Here is a 27,335-nt window from a genome sequence, read left to right as displayed (position 1 = left end):
CATGTGCGAATCAGATCACTGAGGCATGGAGCTCTGAAAGAATTATGTGTCTGGAGGGAAACTTTTCTAAAATCAGGAAATATGCATTTCCCTTATGGTGTAGTTTGATTCTTTGTGGGAGGGGAATCTGAATGGACTGCCATGGTTTGCTGGATAGAGGGGATTCTGAACAGGAGCAGTCCAGAGTACAAAATGTTGTTGCAGGTTTCCTTTGTCTTTCTTAACATTGCTCCACAGGCAGTTATCCATGTTTCTGATAATAAACCCATTTGACTTCCATCTTGATGGGAATTTGTAAGTGCAAATGCCCCCTTTTATTCCAGCATGGGAAAGGGAAAACCTAAAGAAAATACTAAAAATAGACTGGAACAGTCTTTCTGTTTCGACTGCGGAATGCTTACACTTTACATTAGTGGTTCCCAACCTTGGGCAAATCAGGTGTTCTTAGACTGCAATTCCCAGAAGCTTTCATCATCACCTGTGCTGGCCAGGGTTTCTGGGAGTTGCAGTCCAAGAACATCTGGGTTATCCAAGGTTGGAAACCACTGTTTTACAAGATTCCCTACTTGCATGTAGGGAATTTTTTTAACAGGAGGGTGGAAAACTAGAAACCAAAGCAGCTGTTCAAAGGGGATAAGATTTGTTTCCCCCCTTCATTATTTCCTTGTGGGCATTAGCTTAAAAAATCAATAACCAGACTGGCAAGTTTAAAAAGAACTTTGTTTGCACTACACTGAGCCACCTACTGTACCTATGCTCTGCTGGGATTGGGGCCCCTTTGTATTGATGAGGTTAAATTACAGCCATAGCTTGGGACAAGTTAGTTTTTAGACTACAACACCCATAATCCCCCCCAGCCAGCATGGCCAGCACATTTCTGGGAGTTACAGTCCAAAATGCAAACAGAATACGCTGCATGGCTAGCTAAAGCATTCAGTAAGCCAGATTTAGAAGACAATTATTCCAGTTGCAAGATTGACAGCTAAGAAGAACGTCCTGGTATATCGATTTCAGTCCACAACGGTGGTTCAGAAGTTCAGTTGTCTGTCTTGTTCCAGGAGCAGAGGGCTAATCAGCTGACAAGGATGGAATTTTACATACAAATGGAAACTCTTTGCTGCAGCTATTGTCATTCCAAGACCGTAAAGCTGAAAAGAGAAGTAAAGGAAAAACAGGATGAGGTGGGGGGACAAGACAGGGGACAATTTGAAACGCAAGTGGCAGAAGCCTAGTTTAAAAGTGAGGCAGGGAAGAAAAGCAACATATTGGCAATAATAGCTACAATCCTTTTAATGAATTTACAGTTGATTCAGTAGAATCATGCAAATCTTAATTGCAAATTGGTGGTCCTTAATTAAGTGATGGTTGTCTTCCTGGGACACACCTGCTCATATGAACCACACACTCAGGAATGCAGTCAGCATCTCATTAAATTAGTGGCAGTTTGCCACCAGGATTTATGCAACCTCCCTTACACAGGTGTAATTGGCAATAAGATTATGGCTATCATCATTATAAATGTGCAAAATCTTAACAAACACAAAGGCTTACAATGGATCCAGTACCAACCCAACCAAAATTCAAGACCCAGCCGGACAAGCTCTGCTTGTGATGTGAAGTCCTGCTTATTAGCCATTGACTACGGCCCGTAAGATTACCACGAATGGCAGGGTGTCCTCCGTGGCAGAACTCCAGTCGTGGACCTCTCTTCCAAGGAAGAGCTGGTGGTGCCCTGTTAAAAACACACACCTGATCTGCACAACTCTAAGTGAATCAGAAACTATACAGCAGGGATGTGACTGGTGATTATTTGCATTGCTTTTATTGTATTTTTTAGCAGATGTGTGCTTTTAGATATTTGTAAATTTAGATGTGTGTATAACGGTTGCCGTAGATTAATGATTTTAAATATTTGCAATTTTAACATTGTTTGTCTATGTCTGTTGTTGCATGTTTTGGGCTCTCATGAGGAAAGGTGGATGTAAATTGAAATAGTAGCAACAGTATATTCGCGAAGGCTTTCACGGCCGGGATCTAATGGTTATTGTGGGTTTTTCGGGCTCTTTGGCCATGTTCTGAAGGTTGTTCTTCCTAACGTTTTGCCAGTCTCTGTGGCCAGCATCTTCGGAGGACTGCACTCTGTGCTCTGGTGTAGTTGGCTTGGGCACTCCCAAGCCAACTACACCAGAGCACAGAGTTCTGTCCTCTGAAGATGCCAGCCACAGAGACTGGCGAAACGTTAGGAAGAACAACCTTCAGAACACGGCCAAAGAGCCTGAAAAACCCACAACAACCAGTAGCAACAATAATATCACAATGGACTTGCTGCCAAAGCAGAGAGATTTCATAGGGGAAGAGGCAGGACCTTCAAGGCTGCTGATCTCACCTACCACTGCTATATCTGTACCAGATCTGAACGCAGTCTTCATCCTCTGGTTTAGAATGGATCCCATCATCCGGCTGATTCCCATCCCAGTAATTGTAGTCATACAAGGAACCATCGGTCCATTCATAATTGCTTTCCTGCCAAAGGGACCATGAGCAGGTTAGGCTAAAATCATCATCATCATCAGGCAAGGATAAGCAACTTGTTGACCTTCAGACCTTCTGGGACAACGGCTCCCCACCAGTGTGGCAAGGAGCTAGAGCCCAAAACAGGTCAGTACTGGCAACCCATGTAATATGATCCTCTTAGTTTTAGATTTTGTTTTTAAGGAATTTACATTGTTTACCAAAATCTGACTTTGCAAGTTTTATTCAGCCCTTCATTTCTGCTTTCTGATTTGTTTCTCACGTTGTGTTACCTGGCCCAGATCAAAATGTTCTTGTTGATATTCTTTATGACAGGCATCAGTTAGCATTCATATTGTTCTCCTGAACATTACCTTTGTTTTTTGATTATTTAGCTCTCAACCAACTTTATCTGATATTCAGTTGTTCCAGCATACTTTTGTAAGTCATCAGTTATCTGCTATACCTTCTACATCACTGGCATCTCTAAGGTGACTGAGTCCCTTCCCATTGATATTACTTCCCTGATCAAGATCTGAGAACACCTCCTGTAATGCTGTCATAAACAGAGTCTCCTGATTTCACTTCATGTTTAATTGGTGCTTCCCTTGTATTTTCATATAACTGTAGAACCACTGCTGCTTGTTCAGAAACTGATTTCATGATATCAATTTCAGATATATATCAGACTATATATCTATAGTCTGATACCCAGTGGTGTATTGGATAGAATTACAGCCCAGGACTCAGAAGACCTGGGTTCAAATCCCAGCTCAGCCATAGAAACGCACTGGGGCAAGATAATGATAAAACCATTCCTTAAATACCTAACTTATCTTGAAAAACCTAACTGGGATCACTATAAGTAAGTTCTGACTTGATGGCACATAACAACAAATTTGAAGTTTCTTCTATACCTTTTCTACTGCCCACAGTTCAATACTACCAAAGCTTTTTTTCATTATACATATGCCAAATACAACAGTCAATTATATTCAGTTAATATTTCTATGAGCCTTCCAAAGTGGGAATATGATCACATAGACTGAAATATTTCCTAAATCCTGATTGTTTGATTGATTGGGAAATGTCTAGCCTTTTCCTAACCTATTTATTATTAAAATATTTTGTTAAAAGGCTATAAGTTTATAATAACAAGGCTATAGGTCTATAGTTTTCCAGTTGCTCTTATCTCCTTGTGAAGAAATGCAGAAATTAGGGGAACATGGAACCTGAAATCCATCAGACTTCGAGGCTTCTTTGTGAGTGCCTGGGAATGCTGCCTGAGAAGGCAGAAATCAGTATCAGTCAAGAACCAAGGGGAAGCGACACCTTCAGTGGTCTGAGGGGCTTTCAAAGCAGTACAAAGGGGATCTAGCACCTCTTCCTTACCTCTTGACTTCAAAAGCCAATCGGCTTCCTTCCCTAAGAGTCATGTAAATTAATTAAAGGAGGATTACAGCTGCGTGAAAGGAAGAGAGGAAGGTGCTTTCATTTTGGTAAGCATGAAAGGGAACTAAATGTTGATTTAGACAGGTCTGCAATAAGTCATTTAATAATGTATAAAAGGAATTTGGAAAACTGGTTAGTTAACTTTGCCTTTCCTGTCCCTAAGGAGAGAGGGCTTTGTTCACCTGCTGTTCCCCAATGCCTTTAAGGATGTATCCTCTTCAAATCTCAGAATTATGCTGATCCAGCACTATGGTGTGTATATCAGGTAGATAAGTTTAACTATTATTCTCTAGTTTGTTTCAGAATCTGAGACAAAAATTTTTGAAACCTTCTTGTAACTTTGTGGAACTTTTTGTCTATTTATCCTTTACTCTCTTTTTTTGGCTTTCGTTAATAAAACAGAAAAGTCTCTTCAATCAAGTACTTGAATTTTTAGACTCAGAGGATTTGTGGTATTAAAACTAGGTCTTGCTTTGACCAAGCTTCAAGCGACTTTTGGTATTTGTGTGGGTGTGGTGGCAGCTCTCTCCCCTTGCCAGGCTGGTGCATGTTCTAAGTGCCTAGCTTTGTGGCTTTTGGGAGTCCCCGGGTGCACTGCTGCGTCTGAGTGGACTGTAGTATTTGGGAGTGACATGGTTCCTGTCAGGTTCCGTAGCCTTCACCACATGTGACTCCTCTGGCAAACCCATCCTAGGATGGGCAAGGGGTATAATCTGGCTGAGTGGCTATAGAGACGCACCCTGACTGGGCAACCATCACACTACACTACTACTAGAGAACTGTTACAGTCTCCTGGTATTCTGATACCACTTAGACATTGTAGTGCTTTTATTAATGTTTCACACATAGAGGCCCTTAATCAATTCTGTCACCTTGTTTCTTCCTAGGGCGTTGTTGTTCTTCATACTTTTCATATTTAACTTTTAATATTTGCCACTAGTCACCTATGCTACACAGACCTGGACTCTTAATGAAATCGATAGGGGAAAAGCTTGCAAAAGCTCAGAAAGCAATGGAAAGAAAGAAAAAGATTAACAGATTAAGTAAGAAACCAGGATATTATCAAAAATAATTGATGTAGAAGAACAAATAGCTTTATTAAAATGGAGATGGGTGGGCCATACCATGAGTCCAGTAGGTGGGTGAGGGAATAAAGAAATACATCAATAGTGATCAATAGGGGAAGAGAAGAATGAGTGGGGGAGGACTGGAAACTAGATGAATCAATGGTATTAAAAGCAGGATTGGCACAGATTACAATAATGCAAAGCAGAAATGTGTGGATGCAAAAAAGGGAGGCCTGTATACAACCCAATAAAGGAGGAGGAGGAGAAAGAGAAGAAGAGTCCCAAGTAGCGGAAGGGCAGAGAATTCCGTACCTCTGTGCTAATGGAAATATATGGCAAATAATATACAAGCAGAATCCCTGCCCCTACATCAATGCATATGCTCTCTATATATCATGAGGAGTTCTATGGTGACGTATGAATCAACGGTCCCCAGAAGGTGCTCTCATTCATAACCCTGTTCTAGTCCTGCAAATCTGAGCAAGCTTCCTTAAAAAAGTGAATCCATCTCATGCTAGTTGTTCCTGCTTTTCTTTTCTCCCCCCCCCCCTTTCTTAGCACTATTGCCTTTTCCAGCGAGTCTTCTTTTCTCATTGATATATGACTGGTTCAGTTTAGTAATTTTTTTCCTTATAGTGACGTTTTAGGCTTGAATTGATATAAAATGCCCTTATGTCTTTCTGGCAGTGCATGGTATGTGTAAAGCTCTCCTCAAACACCCTATTTTGAATGTAGCTTATAAAAGCAACCATTAAGCAATATGCTGCTACTTTGCACTTGGTCATAGTCTATGTACTTTTGCCACTGCTGCTGTCGTCTTCCCTAACCCAGCTCCCTCCAGATGTGTTGTACGACCATGCCCATTATCCCAGAGATGGCATGCTGGAAGATTATGGAAGTTGTAATTCAGCACATTCGGATCAGGCTGGGTTGGGGATGACTGGACAATTGTCTGGCCGCTGTAGCCTCTGCACCTATATCTTGCAGAAGGCTGAAAAGCAGCAAACGCTTCCATTGTGCCTTGTTCCAGCTTTAGTGACCAGAGGCCCTTGCTGAGGTCATCAGACAAAGAGGAATGAGCAACGACTGGGTTTAGATCTGGGTCATCAACCTTCTGAATTAAATACCCCTATCTGCCTCTCCTTTCCTTTTTAAGCTGTGTTTTTTTTTAGACTGAAAGGTTGTAGGCCAGGGCTGTTCTGTTTTCTGCAAGCCCTTCTGGAAGTATGTTATAAACACGTGAAGTGAATCCGTGACCGCAAATATAGTCGCATATTTTTAAAGTCTGCAATTTGATCTCATACTGCAGAGCGCTGGAAAATACTAGGAACTAAAATTGCAGATTCCCATAAATGTTGGGGACTGCACACACCCCCCCCAGCATCAGACAGCCACACTAGAAGGCAGATAGATAGACAGACAGACAGACAGACAGACAGACAGACAGATTGATAGATTGAGATTGATAGATTGACAGATAGATAGACTGACTGACTGACAGACAGATTGATAGATTGAGATTGATAGACAGACAGACAGACAGATAGATATAGACAGACAGACAGACAGACAGACAGACCTATTCAATTTCTGATCTCAGCAGTGTGAAAACTACGTTCTCTAAAATTACCTTGGCCCTCCATGGCTTCAACAACAACAACACCAATTTCAGCCTTTGGTTTTTTTCCCTCCTCTGGCCTAGTGAAGATACCCAGAGCACTCAAAAGTTCTCACTTTTTCAGTTCACCCAATTTATTTTTCTTATAGCTGGTGACATACCTGCCTTTGTTTAATACATGTCATGTACAGTAACAAACAGCATTCTCACCTGTCTTAGATCATTAAGTCCCATCCAGATATCTGTGGGTATTCCAGGCACTCGGCTGTTCACCAAATCATATACAAACACATTTTCTTCCCAGCTGCAAATATACAAGTACAAATATACAAGTACAGTAATTTATTCACCACAGGTTTGGGATAAGGGAGGATAAATAGTAAGAGTGGTGTTGTTCAATATGCTAGAACAGAAACCCCAAGGTAACAAGGTTGTAACAATTTATTGCAGAAATAATCATGGAGCACCTATAAAACTGTTTATTTTTCACAAGCTTTCATGTATCTAAGCATTAGTTATTTTTGGAATACAAATCCTACAGTCCCCAACCAGTACAGTCAGTGGCACTGGTGGCTAAACATTCTTGGAATTGTGGTACAAAAATAATGTTTCCAATGACTGGAATGTTTTGATTTGGGGGGTGGGGCTAGTTTTGATTTGAAATTGTTTTCTTGAGGCAAGAATGTATTTATTTATTTATTAGACTTCTACCCCGCCCATCTGGATCAAAGGTCTACTCTGAATGCGCTGATAAAGGTTTTGATCTTGCAAACACTTTCCTGGCAATACAGAAGTCCTACTAAGGTCCAGCTGAGCTGACTTTAGTATAGATTGGCTGGCCCTGCACTTCGCATGTCTGCAACCTCCAGTTCCCAAACCCCAGCCTTGAGGCCATTTTGACAGAAAAGTGAAGCAAAAGGGAGCAGGAATTAGCAATGACATCAGAGGAGACTGGGCTGGTCAAGGGACTTGGGTGCCTCAAAACAATGGGATATTATAAGCACAGGAACAGAGGTGGGGAACCGCAGGTCTGGGGGCCAAATCTGACCTTCGAGGTGACACGGCAATCATTATTTGGTAAATGCAGCTGCAAGGGTAGCCCATCAAAGCTTTGCCTTTGACCCTGCTCTGAACTAGAATGTAGTGCCTGAGAACTTCTCTATAATTACCTTTGGCCCTCAGGTGGAAGAAATTTCTGCCCTTGCAATGGAGCAGTTGGTACTGATGGCCACTAATTTAACTAGCTTCTAGGATCAGACAATATTTTGAATGAAGGATAAGGTGAATTATCAATGGCTACTACTCCTAATGGCTGTGCGTTAACTCCAGAACCAGGGGTAACCTGCCTATGAACACCACTTGCTAGGGAACGCAAGTGGGAAGATGTTATTGCGCTCATATGCCACCTATGGGCTTTCCAGAGGAAACTGGTTGGCCACTAGAAGAACAGAATTATGAACAGGCCGAGTTTTTGACCTAATCCATCATGGATTTTCGTGTCTTCTTACAGTGATGAGACTGTTGAATTCCTGGCACAAATGTCAAGCTGGGTATTTGCATTTAGTACCATATGGACGTAGGCCTTCCCCGAAACCTGAGTATGGAAAATTTATCTTCTAGGATCCCTCAGCCAATATGACTACTGGTCATGATTGTTGAGTTTGCAAGCCATGAGTTTTCAAGACCTAAAAATGGCTTTTAATGATAGGACATTTTGGAGGTTACTCAGTCACAAGGTAGTCATTAAGTTGGAAGTTACATGACAGCACATAACAGCATGGTGGCTGGAGGATTCTGGGAGACTAGTTACCTCTTCAAACTCTGCTCCTAGCCTAACATGAAGAAAATCCTTGTTGCATCTCCAAGCCAGTCAGAAATGAGAAGGCTGATGGATTGGAAAAAACAGACTGGCAGAATAAAACAACACTTGTTGCTTGGTTCTTACCTGTGAATGGACACTAATTTGGCTGATTTGAGGCCAATGGAAAACTCCGCACAATACAGATCAGCCTCTGCCCATGTTTTATTAATAGGAAAGTATCTGTAACAGTGCCCTTCATATTCTGTCCAGAAGAGAGGACAAGAGTAGGACAGGATTGATTCTGGCAAAGCTAGAGCGGCAAAAGGAAAAGGAACAAGTTAGAAGCACATCAGCTGAACCGTTTCTCATTTGGAAAAGTGTTTGGTTTTATTTGCTATCGGTCTTGGGAACCCAGGAGGTTACGCAGGTCAAGATGTTACCTCTATCTCAACCATGGCAAAGTCGCACATTGTCAAAATGAACAAGTAGCAGCTGTCATGCCTGGTCATTGTGGCAGTTCTGATGATACACAATGCAAGGGGTGAGTGGGAAACTCTTTCAGGAGAAGCAAAAGGAAGTACACAGATAAAAACTCTTCACAGCAGTCGATTAGATAAGCCTTCTCCACTGATTCAGTGTGTCTGTGTCTTCAGACCACATGGTATTCAGATAGCCTGTCATGTCAATCACTGTCAAACATGCTATCAAATGCTCTGAGGAGGTATATGGAGCAAGCGATTACTTAAATTTTGGGCAAACCATCAATTTTGAAAAATTCCAGCCATGCTAGTAAGAGAGAAAGAGAGACCCCCTCTCTCCTCCCACACCCCTCAAGTCTTCTGAGACTAGAAAGATGGATAGATCTATTCGCGAAGGCTTTCACGGCCGGGATCTAATGGTTGTTCTGGGTTTTTCGGGCTCTTTGGCCGTGTTCTGAAGGTTGTTCTTCCTAACGTTTTGCCAGTCTCTGTGGCCGGCATCTTCAGAGGACAGCACTCTGTGCTCTGGTGTAGTTGGCTTGGGAGTGCAGTATTTATGGCTGTGAGATAGGCTTTTGTCTTTTTCTGTAGATGGGTGATTAGTATGTATTGTTGTGGGTGTATTATTGTGCTAAGCAGAAGAGATTATCTGTTCCTGTGGTTGATGGGTGTCATTAGTTGGTCTTTTGTGTGTGGTGATCCCCTGTCCTTGTGACTGGGTAGAGTTCGTTGACCTTTCAATTACTGCACAGGGAAGCCATTGAAATCCACAAGCACCAGCACAGTTTCAACAAAAAAGAGGAAAGTGTGAAGCTCAACAAAACTTGACTCCCAACTCTCAAAAATACAACGTGCAAAAGGTCAACGAACTCTACCTAGTAAGTTGAGATTTCCAATTCCCGAAAAATAACTTTCTCCATGTCACAAGGGAGCAAAACTAGAAGTAATGCCTCGGGCAAAAGTGATTTCTACAAGTGGTTCTGAACCAGTGGTACATGCATGGCAGGTGGGACCCAGAAGTCTTATTTTTAGGAAATAAAGAGTTTTCGTTACTACAAGGACTCATTCCTCGAGTTCTGTGTCTTCCTGCAAGTATGATGTGCTATCTCCTGCTGACCTACCCGTTTCCCTCTGGATGCTCTGTCTCCTAATCTCCTTGACCCCTTGCCCTCCATAAATGATAAACCCAGTAACACATAAGGGCCTGTACGTCCTTTTTTCTCCGTTTGTTTCCATCATGGTGGGTCACAGGTTTTTGACAGAGTGATAAGTGGGAAGCAAGAGACTGGGAACCACTCGGTTAGACTATCCATTCCCCCCCATGCCTCTTGCCCCCACCCCCTCATTTCTTCTTCTCTAGGAGTCTCTTGTAGGGAACGATAGGTTGCTTTTACCCAAAATCTGAAAATGTTTTTGGCAAAGTTTTTCGAAATTAAGCAGTCCCAGCAGACTGTAGGTTGCCTCTTCAAGCCATACGGGATTGAAAGGGACATTTTGCATTTACTGTTGTAGGATGCTGATGGGAACAAATTCTGTTTCCATTCCCTCTTCTTTTAATTCCCAACCAATTTCTTCAGAATTCTACAATTTCACAATACTCAGCACAGGCTCTTACAAGGCGGTAGATACTTAGGCTGAAATCCAATTGCTCATCTTAGCTAGAGTACACCCACAGCATATGTGGACTTGACATACATAGTGACTTATCGTTCACATTGATTCAACAGTTCTGCTATTTATTTGGTTCATACCCCACCTTTCTCTCAGAAACTGGGACTCTGCTATTTCAACCTAACAACAGATTGAAGGTTTATCTAGATGGCTCCTTTGGAACAGGCAGGTCAGGCTAAATAAAATCTTTTAAGGTCAGGTAGAGGTCCAGTATGCCACGTGGTGCATGCTTGGCATCCACACCTCAAGTGATCCTATTTGGTCCACCTCCCTTAAGAAAAGACAAGAAAAGAAAGATCCTCCTCATTGCCTCTTCCTGTTTCCTCCTGCTTCAGGGAGGAAGTTTTCAAATTTCACCCCCTAAAAGGTACACGAAGGAACAGAGGAAGGAAGTTTTCAGTTTCTCAATATTAAGTGGCTAAGTTGCTTAATCCAGTAACAATACTGGAAAATTGAAAGCAGTTGGGGAATCAAAGTAGGAAGCTCTGCTTTGATTCAGTCCCAGTGACTGTATGTGCACGAAATGAACCAAAAAGGAGCTACCTTACCTGCATGTAAAAAAGTATTGCCCCTAACTGGAACCCAGAAATGTGTATTTAGGAATTCTGATTTGCTCTAGCATTAGGTCCTCTGATTCCTAGCAAAAGGAGCAAACCAGCCCCATCCCCAGAGAGGAGTCATCTCATTGGTCTCCTCAGTATGCAGAAATCATTACATCTCCTAGAGGAGGTAGGGAATTAAATTCTGGATTTGAAAATCCATAAAATGCAAGGGACATCACCCGTGATTCTCCTAAACGTCACAGATATAAAGTAGGAACACGGTGATGGTTAACATCTGCAGCACTTGAGGTAACACAACATTCTGGGCCTTGCTGTGCAAATCTAATGCTTGTAAGTGAGAGAGAAAATTCATTTTCTTCGATGAATTCTAAAGGAACAGAATCAAACTTCATTATTGGTTCAACAATTTATGCTTCTTCCGTCTCCCTTTGAGCTCCTGAGGTGGCATTTCCCAGTGGTTCCCACTAAAAGAAGGACCCCCTCCTCACGCAGCCAAATGGACAGTGTAGGAATGGTGATTTGAATGGATGAACAAGACTTTGCTGTGTAGCTACGGAAGGATGTGTGTGAGATAGCATTGTTGGGGAAGTGGTCACTTCCTTTAGTCGGTGGTTTTCTTATGGGCCATTTCCCCCTCTATCAAAATTTCTCCTCAGCTCTGTTGCTTTCCCAGCAATGAGGGGAAAGATGATAGAGCTCTAACCTTTCCTCTATGGAAGAAAAAGCAGCTTAAGGATGAGTACTTGGTAAACCCGGTGGGGAGAAAGGTTTTAGAATTATCTTTTCTTCTCTTTGTTTAAATAGTAAAAGTGAGGCTGTAGTTTCCATTTCTCTTGAGGTTTTTTTTTTTTTACGTAGTCTGATGGGGATAGAAAACAAAGTAAGCTGAGCTGTTTGGTCTTTTGATATTTTGTCCCATTTTACCCCAGCAGGTAAACGTTAATTCGATTAACTCCAGTGCGCAAGAGGTGGCTCTAGGAATGTTGAGGTTAAACGTGAGAAAAAGAAAAGGAGACGAAGCCAATCCTAATTAGCACCTTTCTTGTCAAGTTGCCAAAGGCGGGCTTCAGCCTAGTCTTTAGAAAAGTAGCCATTAAACTTCCAATTAACAGGGGGGCAATAATCAAAGATGTTCTAATTGCTCCAAGATTTATATGCTATTTGTAGATTAAAATGAAAAAGAATATTATGTCCTAATCAAAGGTCAGAGGCTCCTAAGAATAAGATTAGCTACTGAAGTTTAGAATTTAGTTACTCTAAAACTACAATTTTAGAGTTAGTCCTTTCATATATCTTCTGTCTGTTTTTATATGATGTCAAGTCACTTCTGATATATGGAACTTCTAATAAGGTTTCCATGGTATGTGGGATGTTGAGGGGGTAGGTACCATTGCCATCCATCCCCATTATTTCAATGGCCAAGTGGGAATTTGAAGATGTGTCATCTGAGTTCTAGTCTGACACTCTATCCTGAAGATGTCTGACCTGGTCACACCGACACAAGCCAGCTGGATTACTGTGACACCCTCTACGTGAGGCTGTCTTTGGAAAGTGATCAGAAACTTCAGTGGGTCCAAAACGCTGCAGCTAGATTGTTAACAGAGATCCTATAAACCCCATTGTTCCAGCAGCTCCGCTGGCTGCCAGTCCGTTTCTGGGCACAATTCAAAGTGCTGGTTCTAACCTATAAAGCCTTTGGCTTGGGTCCAAGCTATCTCAAGGGCCATTTCTCCCTTTCTGAGCCTGCCCAAGTGTTCAGATCATCAAGAGAAGGTCCTTCTTTTGGTCACGACACCCTCACAACTGTGTTTGGTGAGGTCATGGAAGGACGCTTTATCTACTGCTGCTCCCAGACTCTGGAACTCCTTCCCACTGGAGGCCAGGTTGGCCCCATCTTTCTTGCCCTTCCACAATCAGGCAAAGACCTTTCTCTTCCCTGTCTGTATTTTGTTGCTTCTAAATTTGTTTTAGTAATGCTTTTACCTAACATTTTTCTCATACAGTAGTGTTATTATTCATTATTCCTATTTAAACAATGTACTGTTTTTAGCTTTTAATATTGTGTTTTTAATTACATAAGCCACCTTGGGTCCTTTTTTAAGGAGAAAGGTGGGATAAACATATTTCAAATAAATAAATATATCACACTGGCTCTCACAACAGCCTTGGTTGAAAGTGGGGATAGGGGAATCTATTGCATCCAGATTTTTAAAACTACCAGTTCTTTCCATCCCAGATGCACAGAAATCTGAATTTTCATAAAATCTCCAAAGTGAGAGACAGAGAGAAAGAGAAAGAGAGAGAAGAGAAAGGAAAAGAAAAAAAATTAAAGAACTGGGACAACATTCTGTCTCATTTACACATACCAGATTCAGTCAGTATTGCCAACATAGAGAGAACCATGTTGTACCTGCATTTAGATATTAAAGCTGAAGACGTTCTCAAGGGAAAAAACAGTGGGAAAACTAATTCAGTGCTAATATGATTAGTTACCCAGAGTTACAAGTGCAAACTTTTAAAAGCTGGACAACCACATATCCAGACCTGGATGGCCAAAAGTACTGAGTTTTGCTTTTCCCGCCTTTGTTGAAAATCATCATCATCATCATCATCACCACCACCACCACCTCTACCACCACCATCTCAAGTTCTTTCCATCCGATATAGGGTTTTTTTGTTGTTGTTGCTGCATACAGTGAATTCTTAGCAAAAACAAACTGATATAAAAAAATTCTCAGCAATCACTAGTGGTAAGATGAAAGCAAGATAAGTTTGCAAAATATGGAACAGGAGGTGGAGCATGTCAACAAAAGTCACCCAAAGACTTTAGTAAGTTTTTTTTTAAAAAAAAACACTAAGGAATCCTTTCAAACGACTTATCTCGTTTGTTGGCATTTCATTAATCCAAAATTTTGCAGTGATTCAATAACACAAGTTGACCCACAGAATTTGTAGAAATAGTCATGTGGAAATGAGATGAAAGACATTTGTGTGCTGGATATATACATTCTGTAGCCATGTTGACGGTCACTTTCAAGCATCCACTTCTCAAATTTTCATTCACTTTGGGCCACTTAAGTACTTTCCAAAAATAGATTTTTCAGCTAATCAGAGTTCCAAGGCCGTATTAGAATGCATGCTTCAAGAACTGGAGTAAGTGAGAAAACCGCAAATTGCTGAATACGTAACTCTGCAAGTTGCCTTTTAGGTGAGATATTTGAACCCTGCAAAGTCATCAGTGAATCTCAACTTGGCATGTAACTCACTTGAAAATAAAAAGGAGCAGGAACTGACATTTAAGATTAGAATTAGCATTTAATTAAGAATGCAAAAGTGCAAATGCAAAAGGGGTTGGCTGATGGTATCTCTGTCCAAAGATGTTTAAAATGTGCACTCACCTTGACTGATTTTAATATTAGTGTGCGGGAAAGCCTGGACCATAAGAATCATCCCATAGAAGGCGGCACAGCAGTTCCAGTTGAATATCATCGCTGACACAGAATAAGTTGCTCTAGAGCAGCAGAGGGAACGCGGGCTGTCCAGCGCCTTCCTTCAGCTCCAAGTCCTTCTGTTGTGCTACTGAGGTTAGTACAGCAGCTGTGAAGAACCTCTGTGGACAACTCCCTCCTCTGACCCGAGGGATGATGATGAACTCTCGGCAAGCTCCGTTGGCCAAGGTTCTGACAGGATAGCCAGCAAGCTACTACTACACACTCACTCACTCTCTTTACCTCATCTTATATGACATTCAACAGCTCCTTTCCCCAACACACACACACACACACACACACACACACACACACACACACACACACACACACACACACACACACACACACACACACACACACACACACACACACACACACACACACACACACACACACACACACACACACACACACACACACACACACACACACACACACACACAGAGTGTCTGCACAACAATGCAGCCAGTTCCAGATAAGGTAATGCTAAGCTGGAAAGCTTATCCTAGCAGAGGTTCCCTAACTTCTTGGTGCCCTACACCTTTCCCCCCCCCTGTATCTTCTGTATTAGTTATTTTTGTAGCCAGAGATTTGCTTTTTTCTTTGTTTGATGTTTTATTGGATCATCATTGTACTTGTACTGCTTGTTTATGTTATGATACCATAACGTTAAGAGTAGTGGCCTGGCCGCTAGATGGAAGGGTTAAAATTTTATATAAATACATTATTTCATTTTTGAGAAATCCTCACTCTTCCCAATCTCTCCATTACCATCCTCCTTTTAACAAAATATCCAATTCATAATTTAAAATTAAAAATAAGTCATGAAATGTTTTTCTCATCACAATCAGATAAAGAAAATTTGGATTTCCTTTTATGAAACTGGGAAAACAAAACAAATTTAGCACAAACATGCCACATCTTACATTCTCTCTTCCCTATCTCCACTTTGGGAGTCAAAGCAACAGAGGTTGCTTAATAAATTGCAAAAGATGGGAGGATACTTATTTTATGGGTTTATTTATTTATTTGATTTATGTACCGCCCATCCGGAACGCATCAACTTTTAAACATACAAGTAAGCAGACTACTGTTGTTTAGCAACGTAAACTGTCTGCATCACTGCATTTTGGTACCTTTTATCTTGCTTTCCTTACAATTATATCTTGCTATCTCTCTATTGCCTTCTTTTCTGCCATCGCTCCTTTCCCCAAACATGAACTATACTCTCACGAAGACAAGATAGGCAAGGAAGTGAAAAATCGCAGATGCCCAAATGATACAGACACAAATTTCACTGAGTCCATGAGCTCCCATTAACGTTTCATGGGAGCGCACGCGTCTATGTATAAGTTATTGGCTCCCCTGCATATAGAAAACTAACATGTCAAAAAGAAAATAAGATTCAAATCTTTCTCCTTAACATGCTACCTTTCTGTGTCTGGGGATTCCGTTTGTAATCAGGAGCATTTCCTCACGAAATCCTTTACTTCTAGACTGCAGCAGTACAGTCTGGACACTGTATCTCATCACTGGGAACTAACCAGAGATGTATGTAAAATAAGAGACTTCTTCAGATTACCCTGTTTTGGCTGGGAAAAACAGTGCATTTCTGAATGGTCGCAAATGCCAAGAACAAGAAAGAATCTACAGCTCTTCCAGGTCAGTAAATCAAACACCAAAGAGAAGGAAAGAGGATGCATTTCAGTTCCATGAGCCTTAAACAAGGTTAACTTGCAAAGACTTGCAAAGGGGGGGGAGGGGTTAAGTAGCGGATGGAATTTCAGAAGTGCCTCATTCCAGCAAGACTGATAATCATCACCTCTGATCAGAGCTTGAAAAGTTACTTTTTAAAATGAATTTGTATATGCTGCTTGTTACAGTTTGTTATTTTTGATGTTTGAAAATTTATTGGCCCAGTTTTAATTACTTAAAAAAACTCACAATGGAAAAGAGAAAGGGATAAAACTTGAGAAATGTCTGCCAAGATGCCTCTGAAATTCCCTTTTAAAGTAATTTTTAGAAGTAACTACAAATCAATGCTCATTCCACCAAAAAAGTGACTTTGTTCTCATTAATTGAGATACCTTTGACACGGGGCGCCCTTTTCTTCAAGCCGCCTGCCACTGTTAACATCTTTTGGGCTGCAAGGCTGGTGAGCAAAGAGCAGGAGGTCAGCGGTTATTAGAAAGGGATTACAGGGGTGACTGGGAAATAAGCGGTCGGTCAATGCACTTTGACTCCATAGCAAGCAGAAAAGAAGAACTAATTCATGCCGTGAGGCCCTCAGGCACCCCAGTGACATGAACAGCTTTGTCAGAAAAACGGAATTCCACCAAGAGCAGTCAAATTAGCTGAGAGGATCAGGAAGACAAAGCCAGCGTTGGCATCCTATTCCTTTTTACTGTGTCGTATGTTTTGGTATGATCCTGGCCAGATGGAAGAAAGTTGAATGATAAGACCAATGGAGCCTTCTGTAAAGATTGCAGCGCTACAGTGAGAGACAGCGAGGTAGGCAGTGGGTTACAGTGGTGGTCACCGTGGCCAATCACCTTCGGTCTGACCTACCTGGTAGGACTGTTGTGGGGATAAAGCAAAGAGGAAAAAAGCTGTGTAAGCCACATGCCATTCACTGAAATGTCACAAATGAAGGCCATTTTGGCACTGAATGCTTTCTGCATCTGACATGTATTATGACTCTACAAAAGGAATTATCCAGTTAGGACAAGACAAAAACCCTAGAGAAAGAGAGGTTGTTGTTGTTGTTTAGTTGTTTAGTTGTGTCCAACTCTTCGTGACCCCATGGACCAGAGCACGCCAGGCCCTCCTGTCTTCCACTGCCTCCCGGAGTTGGGTCAAATTCATGTTGGCCGTTTTGATGACAGTGTCCAACCATCTCATCCTCTGACGTCCCCTTCTCCTCTTGCCTTCACACTTTCCCAACATCAAGGTCTTTTCCAAGGAGTCTTCTCTTCTCATGAGATGGCCAAAGTATTGGAGCCTTAGCTTCAGGATCTGTCCTTCCAGTGAGCACTCAAGGTTTATTTCCTTCAGAATGGATACGTTTGTTCTCCTTGCAGTCTGGGGGACACTCAAGAGTCTCCTCCAGCACCACAATTCAAAAGCATCAGCTCTTCAGCGGTCAGCCTTCTTTATGGTCCAGCTCTCACTTCCATACATCAATACAGGAAAAACCATAGCTTTGATATGAGGACCTTTGTTGGCAAGGTGATGTCTCTGCTTTTTAAGATGCTGTCATCACTTTCCTCCCAAGAAGCAGAGGTCTTTTAATTTCGTGGCTGCTGTCACCATTTGCAGTGATCATGGAGCCCAAGAAAGTAAAATCTGTCACTGCCTCCATATCTGCCCCTTCTATTTGCCAGGAGGTGATTGGACCAGTGGCCATGATCTTAGTTTTTTTGATGTTGAGCTTCCGACCGTTTTTTGCACTCTCCTCTTTCACCCTCATTAAGAGGTTCGAATTGACAGGTTTCCATCCCGTGATTGATTAGATTGTATTATAATAGAATTAGGTGCGGGATGTTTAGTGAGGAAAGTAGTGTCACTGCTATGTGTTTTGTAATGATTCTCAACATGCCTAGAAATCTGAAGAGATGTAGACGGTTGATTCCATGATTCTTTTATGAGGTCCAGCATAGCTGGAATGAAAACCAGGTGAGTGACAATGACTTTTTGATACATGGGCTGGAGCTTGAGGAATTGGTGCTGAAGCATCTGTTTCAGGTGGATGAGAACTTTTAGAAGAAGCACCTTGACGAGAAGACCAAACGTGAGATGCTCTCGGTTGCAATACCGAGGATGACGGTACTGAAGGGACATGAGAACGCTCCGACAGATGGACCGCTTGTTGAGGAACGTCTTGCTGAGATAAATGGCATTTAGAAGCCGGCTTTGATGGCGGAGGGTCAAGCTGATAATGAGCTCGATGTCGACACTGAGGAAGAGAGGACGACTAGGAGGATCCAGAAGAAGTGGCACAGACATAACACACTCTTTGGGATCTTACATAATCGCCGGCATTAATTTGTAGGGATCGAGGTTGAGGTTGTCCCCATGGTATAGATGTCGATCACCCCTTCGATTGACCTCTACATACAAAGGCTCCTCATAATCCGAGAACGCCCGATGTCGAGATGGACGAGGAAGAAATATAACCTCCTGATGCTGAGTATACTGTTGGGCTGGAGAGATGTGTCAACGTTTAGCCAGCCGTTTACGTGGAGGAGACTGCTGTGGTGACACCTCCGAGTTCAACAGTTGAATTACTGTTGCCTGCCTGATTGACTTAGGGCTTGAATGGGCTGAGGCCGTGCTGGAGATCGCATCAGCCTCCGAATGGACATGAGTGGGAGATAGCCTTGGTATCGCTACTGAAGCCTGAGCCCGTGCTGCAGGTACAGAATTGCCCACTTCAGAAAAAGAGTCTGGATCTGGTAACTCTCTGGATAATTCCTCGAGTACTGGTCACGGAAGAGAAACTTGGACTGGAGGGATCTCCCAAGGATGAGCAGATTTAGGAGATTGTTTAGGCTTTTTCTGCTTTCTTTCTTTTTCTTAGGATCCTTTACTGATGGCAATTTTGATATCAGCTCGACAACGATGCCAAAGACTTTTTCAGTTTAGGTGCTTTCAAAGAAGCATACGGAGAAGGGGTGGCAGGAGCCGATGAAGCAGCAGGCTCGGAACGAGGAGTAGGAGGACCAGGAGTCAAGGTAGGTTCCACGTCTGCCGGGCTCGAGGGTGTTAAAGACTTCTCCCACAAGTATGAACGAAGCTGTTGTAAGCGGAGCTTAAAGGCAGGCTTGGTCAACTGTTTATACTCCAGACAGGAGTGGGTCTGGTACCTCTCCCCTAAACAAAATAAGCAGTGGTCCTGTCTATCCGTGAAGGGGATCTTATTAGCACATGATGTACTGTGCTTAAAGGGACCTGACAAGGCCATAAAAATTGACAGGAACAGAAGAAGCGGGGGGGGGGGGGGAGAGAAGAACTCACGGGAAAACGTTGATTGCCAGTCCAAGTCAGAAGCCGAAATAGATTAGAAGCCGAAAATCATGATAAAGTCCATAAACCAAATCAGAAATGGTAATCAGTCCAAAGGTCAGTAATCCAGAAAACACAAAAAGGTAGCCAATCCAAATCCGACAATTGTAATTGTAAACAAAGCCAGTCCAAAGGTCAAAGTACTCCAGAAATCACAAACGGCAGTCAAGAAGCCAGACCAGAATCAAAAACCATGAAATAGGTAACAATTGAAAAGACTTCGCGAAAGAGTCTGATCTCAGCAGCGGCAAGAAGGAACTGAGGTATTATGGGTGGGCGTAGCATGCACGCCACGGGGAAACGTCCTACTAATCACGTTTTTAAGGTCTAGAAAATTCCGAGGAGTCCTGAGCAGGTGCAGTCTAACCCATTTGTGTGCATTCACAGAGGCTATGAAGAAGAACCCACCATTAGTCAATGCAAGGTCCCACAGACTCTGGATCCACACAGGCTAGGAGCCTGGGATACCCAAATAGTGGGGAGTCTGCAGCCAAGCCCCAAGAGGAGTCTGGATTGCTTCCCAGACCATGAACATGATGCAGGCTGAAAGCATGCGCTGGGACAGAGGTTTGCAGCTGTTGACAAAGCCTCCTCAGAAGAGAAGGCATCCTCAAGAGTAGGCAGCCTTCTGATGAAAGCTTTTCCTCCTCAGACCAGCAGGCAAAAAACCACAACTGCATTCCTTCCCCAGCTGGCCAAATGCCTGCAGTTGAGCACACGGTGGCCCTCTGGCAGGCCAGCTACGCAAAAATTAATTTAAGATGGTGACACACAAGGGACTGCCTCTCTATCAGTTCCTGTTCTTGCATCCAGTGCACCTGGACCCTGGTCACCGATTCATGGACTGGGCATTACTGTAGGTTTGTGGTAGATACTGGCCTGGCTTGACTTTGTAGATCTCACAGCTTTTTCCTGCCTCTTTGGTTACTTGCACCCTCCCCCATTTCCAGCATTACCTTGATTTTGATTTGGGACTGTTGACCGTGTGCCTCAGCTGACAAAAACTGCCTCTGTGGGTTGTGACCATTAAAAACAAGAAACGAGAGGGCTTTTGGGGATGTTTGTTTGTTTAAACCCATTTTTAGTAAACTGCAATGACCTTTACAAAACAAACAAAAGTTAAACCAGAATAAAACATGTCAATGAGCCTTTGGCCACACCCTTCTGCATGAAGGCCCTCCCTCTTAGATGTGCGGCTCTCAGACTGCCTGGAAATCTGAAAAAAGGACCCTCAGGCCCAGAAAGACTGCCCACTCTAGCGCTATAGTATATTACTGAACTGAATGTGTACCAGGCTACTGAATATTGGTACCCAGACCGTTTAACTCTGAACCTTGCTCCATAGGTAGAGCTTCTCCCTCTCTCCCAGTCTCTCTTTCCTTCTGCAGAACCCCTTGCAAGGAGGGGCTGCTGCTCACTTGCAGGGCGTCTGCTTTACAGGTAGAAAGTCTTGGGGTTGAAATCCCAGTCACCCCTAGGGACACTGCACAGGACTCCTTGCCAAAAAATCCTGGAGAATTGCTGCCAGTCAGTGTATACCCCACGTGTCTCTCCAAGATATTGTTGGACTACACCTCCCATTCTTCTTTATTATCAGCGACACTGGCCAGGGCCAGTGGGATTTGCAGCCCAACAAGTGACCCATTCCTTGTTTTAGACATTTGTTCAATAAGGGACTGGAGGCAGCTTTCCCCAAGTTGGTCCCTTTAGATGTTGTTGGCGCACAACCTCAACTTCGCTCACTGAGTCTAATGGATTATAATCCCCAAACCATTGAAGAGACCATAGGGGTGGAGGGGTGAACTCGAGGAACAAATGTTGTGTACTCATCTAACGGAGGAAAGGATCCACTACTCCAAATCTCTTGTAAAAACAAAATGAAGAATTTTGTGGCATCTTATGGGCTGACAAGTGTTAGTTGGTACAAGCCTTCACAAACAGTACTCCAAATCTCCAGATGCCTCTGTGCCACCAACCCTTTTTGCTATTTTCACACAGCCATTGAGCTCAGATATTTATATTATCTTATATGCATGGAGCTATCTCAAAATATAATATTAACAGAAGTACTTTCCATTTGCTCAACTCCTTTGCCCAAACTTTACTGGAGCAGGAGAAGAGTGAGAGAAAAAGCTTACACTGGTCGTACATGAAATAAGTGACAGTGTGGAATGGCCCAGTTCAAAATTCCTGCCAGCCAGCCAGCCAGGCAAGTCGTCCTGTAGGTGAGTTTATTCCATTTCTCCTCCAGCTTGGTTCTCATCAAAGAGCACTGCTGAATGAGAAGAGAGAAGAAAAGACCGAGAAGCACTAGGAAAACCATCTTCAAAAATTTGTAGGGCTGTCATGTGGAAGTTGAAGCAAACTTGCTTACTGTAGATCCAGAAGATGCAAGGGCTCGATTATGTCTCTGTGTGTGCTTGGGTTCAAGCATTGCTTCATTCCTATTTAACAGAAACAGAACTTTCTTTTGCCTTAAATAAGCCTCCTCAGACAGCATGCTGTATGCAATGGAAGGCACAGAATCATCAAGCAGAACTGACAGAAATGGATATCTGATTAAGTTCATCTGCCACTTTGGAAAAACACCATGGTTTTAAAGTACACTGAAGTCATATAACTATACAAGTATATACTTTTACATATTTACATCACTATAGCATATATTCGTCTTCTTATAACAAGGCTTTTCAAAACTCTAAAATAAATCTACTGATGAACATGTTCATGCAAATGCTCCAACTGTAAGATAAAATGTATTGTTTCAGTTCATTTTTGAAGAAACGTTTTATTACCGACATCCAAATTAACAACCACAATAACTTAATTTCCATATAGTTATATTGCACCTTAGAAGATCCAAATTTTATCATTAAAAAAAAATCAGTCACTCTTTCTGTCCAAATCTTTCCCTCATGTTTATATTACTGAAGACCATTAAATATTCTGATTGCAAAGTATTAAAAAAAAGGTATCAGAAAAGGGGGGAAAAAGAGGGTCTAAATCTCCGCATACTTTCCTATCTTAGCCTATGGGAGGATTCTGGGGGAGAATGCCAGAGTTCTAAGTAAAATAAATAAAGTAAGTAAAATAAATAGCCTCCACAAAGAAGACTATTATGTCGAGTCTAAATGACACCACCATCTTAACTAATATTGGTTACTTTTACCTTAAGCCACATTCCAATGTTCCTAATACTTAACAACTTAATCCATAAAATGTCCAAGCTCTTAAAATAGTCTGCTGGTATCTTAAACTTTTCCACTTAAATCTTAAATGTTATTCTGGCTGCTGTTAAAGATATGCAGAGGTATTTTCAAGCCCTACAACATAAAACAGGGAGAGTTATTAATGGGTATAAAAGCAGCATATAACTCCATCAGGTCTTTAATACCGTCCAAAACTGATACCTAGAACAAAACAATCTTAGGACGTCTACAATAAATGAGAAGCAATTTGTATACTCATTAAATTTCCATACATTTGGCTCAGACAAGGTGGGTTAATTTAAGACCGGTGGGAAAAGTGTGACCTTCCAGATGCCGTTGGACTCTCAACTCCCTTCAGCCCATCTGGAGTACAACATCCACACTTTGCCCACCACTGGAGTAAGACAACATTGATATGTACATAATGCAATACATGTTCTACATATAGTGAGTTAAAAAGCCAGCCATTTGCTGACATATGAACAAGAACAGTTCAACACACTGGGATTTGAAGAATGGGTGTGGCAAAGTCATCTTTCCTTGATTATCACAAGTTCTGTGTTATGAAACGGACAAGGACTCAGGCCTTGTGAATGCTGCCTCAAAGGCCCTTACGAGAGATTTTTTGACAAAAATGTTTCCCCAAAAGTCAGCGAGATGCTTTCCATTTCTAGCCCAGATATGATCTCTGAAGCAGTCATTCTCAAGCACTGGTAAACATATTACCAATAAGTTATAAAACTAGTGTTGCTGGAACTCAGAACTCACTTTCCCTCAGTCCTTGTACCTTCCTACAAATTTGGCATGCAGTTTAAAATTTATTATTTTTGAACTTCTCCATTACCATAGTAAATTTATATATAGGCAGTTTTATTGCACTTTTCAGCTACTTTTAGAAGTACTATTCTTGTTTGCACTTAATCCCAACAATATTACTGCAGTTTTTAATGACCTTAAAACTTACCATTATTGATCAATGTTCTCATGGTAGAATAAAGAAATGTTGGTGAACGAAACAATGAAGAAGGAAGCAAAAATGGGCTCTTGGTTTCTATCCTGGTGGGACTGGTGTTCTTTGATCAAATGATAGGTGGGACAAAACATACAAACACGGAAGAGCAAGAACGACTGCTTTTAAGAACAGCTCTTCTAGTGAGGCATTGTTGGGAAAAGAGTTCTGTTCTTTGGGGTAGGGTACTGTTGGACCTAAACGTCAACAATCTCTTCCCTTTGACTTTTGGAAGATCACGCTCTAAACACCCATGGGGTATACTGACAGGGTGGCTGATGGGCTGACCCCAGAAGGGCTCAAATTAAATGATTTAACAAAACCAACAACACAAAAATTGGTGGCTTTCTGCTCCTAGAGGCTTCCAGGAGCAAGTGGTTTTTAAAAATTTGCATATTGTGGTGTCCCATAAGTCCCACCCACTGGAGAGAATTAAAAACCCCAAACTGGAGATGCCCCTACACACACTTCTTATTTTCTTCCCGCCACCTTTAATTAAGGCTAAAAATGGCTATTTTCAGACTCTGTGCTGCTAATGGAGGGGGATGAGGGCCACGAAATTGGCCCCAAATCCCTTGAGCTTGCCCACACCAGGTTTCCACAGGTATCCTCCACCGCTTCTATGACGGGAATCTTGCACATTCACCTCACATTCATGGAGCTTCATCTTTGGGAGCAAATAATGCCACTCATCTATATCAGACCACTGTGACCATATGGCACTCTAGATCCAGGCTATGATCCCCCAATTCTCAGGCAGCTTTCTCCACCTAAAGGTGCTTAGTTGAGTTTAAACAGGCCTACTCAAGGGCAAGCTAGTTTCAGAATACAGCTTCTCATTACATGGCTCAGAGGTTCTTGAGGGGCATGACATTGGATCCATGTGATAAAACGTTGACATGTCAGATTGAAAAGGAAAGAGCTGATGACCTCCATTCCTATTCCACTGACAAGCTCAGGACACAAAGTGCACATTATATTTTGTTAAGCTCATACAAGGACAAGAGACTGGGTTTAGACAAGACTGGTTGCACCCTATGCTCTACTGCTAAAACAAGTGTCCTAGGTTCTAGTCTACTGGCTTGCACATTCACCAAAGAGCGCACACATGAACTGACATCTTCCAATACATTGGCTCATGGGCATGTGGAGTTCAAGTGTAGGAGAACTGACTGGAAAGCTTCTATGCGACTCAGCAATTTTCACCATTGACCAGTCTCTGATCTGCACTAGACAACAATGGAGCAGGCAACAAAGGAACTCTGAAAATATATCCATGGACAGCCTTTCAGATTCGGAATAGTTTCCACTGTCCTACACTGCAACATTAAGATGAGATGCAGTGGCTTATGCAAGTAGTAGGATGTCACAAGCTGCTCTGTCTGTGGTCCTGAGAAAATAAACAGTGGGGTGCATGAGGAAAAGCTGGATGAGGCATGGAGGCTAACACAAGTGTTGGATTATTGGTGGTTGTAAAAGTTCCTTCTAATTCCATGGTAGTTAATGTACAAGTGCATGGATGACTTTGACTTGGTCTCGATTTCTGCAGTAGTTGGCTAGCTGAGTCACTCCTTTCATCCTCACGTCACCTCCAAAGAAGCTGGTGAGACGCGGTCACATTCAGCCCGGGAGCGTAGGCTGTGCCATTGTTCCACGGCGGTGCGGTGGGAACTGAGCATCCGTCTCCAGTGTTTGGACTCCGGAGAGCCTGTGGAATACTGGCCGATCACGATTCTTCCAATGAAGTCATTGCTGCTTTTCACATTGTGGCCGTAGACTGAATGTGACCGAAAAGAGAGAGAGAGAAGAAGCTTAGAGAAAGTGGCATGCATGGTGCAAAACCAATTCTTGCTCAGGGATTTCTGTCTTCAAATGCAATGAAATTTCTCTGATGTTTCAAAGAAACCCATGATGGCTAAATCGGAGGAAGAGAAATGAGCATAGCTGCTGGAACAAGGCCAGAAACTAGAAATGACTCTCTTTTAAAAAGTCAATAGATTCATACTAAGATAAACTGAACAGCAACCTACATCTAGGATTGGAGGAGAACATAGCAGAACAAAGACTTAAAGTTAGCGCTGTCATCTTAATGTCAGTTCCAGGGGAGTAAGTAAGGGTTGATAGGGGCAAACCATCTCGTGCCCTGTGGATATTTTGGACTACATTCCCCATGAACCCCAACCAGTATGACTAATGACCAGGGAGCTGGAATCCAAACCATCTGTAGGGCAGCCAGTTCTCTGCCTATTTGCTCTTGGATGGACCAGAGCATTCCTGGTGTGTTAAGGGACATCCGTGTACAGATGAAAACAAGAGGAAACCGTGTGCAACATTCCCCTTTGAAACTCCAGCCTGCACTGATCCCATTTTCCAGGATACCACAAGTTTAAAAGCAACATACATGTACACATACATTTTCTTCCTATCATCTCATGACACAGTTTGTGTGGCCACTGAGAGAATGACTAGACCAGCATTTGCCCAACTCTTTAAGCTGTGTTTCTCAAAATTTCTTCCTTCCTTCCATCAACTACATAATATTCACACTAATATGAATAGATACAAACTGTTGGAATGAGCGTATGCTGTATTTTGTTTGGCCAGAAGGTCCTGGCGGGTTTTCTTGTTGGGGGGGTAGTATTCCCATCATCTTGTTTTACTTCTCGCTTGTCTGCTTGCCTATTTCAGTCCTCTAGAGCTGTTGTTTGCTGTGACCAGATGATGTTTATGCACAAGATTATTGTATACTGGGTGAGTGAACCCTACTCCTTTTGCCTGCCTTCTGCCCAGACTGTGGAATACAATAACAATAAATATGACAATGATTAAACCCTGACTGACTGAAAACAAGGGCCTGCATCTACATCCAGGCTCAGAGTCGTCTCCTCCTCTTATTCAGTGTTTATCCCCGACTGATTGCCTGGGGCCATAACACAGGTTCCTGGCAAGCAACACTCACGCCAAAAATAGCAAGGCTGTTTGCAGCAAAAGGGGTATTCAGTGGCATAAAGGAGCTAAACTGAAGAGCAGAAGCAGATCTCAATCAATCTGTGGGCTGCAAACTCCCCATCAGGCCAATTTTCCTGCCTTTGGAGCTCTTTCTCTAAGGAAAAAAAGAGGCTTTTTTCCCATTAAAGCATTTTTTCCCCTTTTCTCTCTCAAAAAGCCCCACACAAGAACAGGGGAAGCGCCCTGCGCCCCTATAAGGTGACCTGATCATCCTCTAAAATAAGTTATGCCCTTTATTTCAGCAAAAGAAAAGCATGTTAAAAAAACCCCTAGAAATTTAGGAAAAAAGCAGATGACTTTCCAGTCCCTTCTAGTTTTATTCTAAAAGACCAATGTGGCCTCCAGAGGGTCCTGCAGCTGGAAAAAGGCCACGAAAACCCTCAGAAGTTGC

The 27,335-nt window shown here is 42.4% G+C and overlaps 1 protein-coding gene across 10 annotated transcripts in view; it reads right to left on the bottom strand.

Annotated features, from left to right (window-relative positions):
• Nucleotides 1-281: 281 nt before the first annotated feature.
• The window catches only part of SYT17 (synaptotagmin 17), a 108,830-nt gene continuing 81,776 nt past the window's right edge, over nucleotides 282-27,335 (bottom strand). For 6 of the 10 annotated variants that reach the window (XM_078381248.1, XM_078381251.1, XM_078381246.1 and 3 more), the window contains exons 8-11: nucleotides 8,594-8,759; nucleotides 6,859-6,952; nucleotides 2,391-2,523; nucleotides 282-1,148 (exon numbers count right to left, since the gene is read on the bottom strand). In XM_078381248.1, the coding sequence (XP_078237374.1) occupies nucleotides 1,069-1,148; nucleotides 2,391-2,523; nucleotides 6,859-6,952; nucleotides 8,594-8,759 (473 nt within the window). In that variant the 3' untranslated portion in view covers nucleotides 282-1,068. Of the gene's footprint in view, nucleotides 1,149-2,386; nucleotides 2,524-6,858; nucleotides 6,953-8,593; nucleotides 8,760-22,485; nucleotides 25,713-27,335 lie in introns of those variants that run through there. The other 4 variants (XM_078381253.1, XM_078381254.1, XM_072982949.2 and 1 more) reach the window with 2 other exon arrangements.

This window comes from Pogona vitticeps, chromosome 13, assembly GCF_051106095.1.
Source record: "Pogona vitticeps strain Pit_001003342236 chromosome 13, PviZW2.1, whole genome shotgun sequence".
Lineage (NCBI taxonomy): Eukaryota > Metazoa > Chordata > Lepidosauria > Squamata > Agamidae > Pogona > Pogona vitticeps.
The sequence above is the reverse complement of the archived record's forward strand: the minus strand, read 5'-3'. Positions and strand labels throughout refer to the sequence as shown.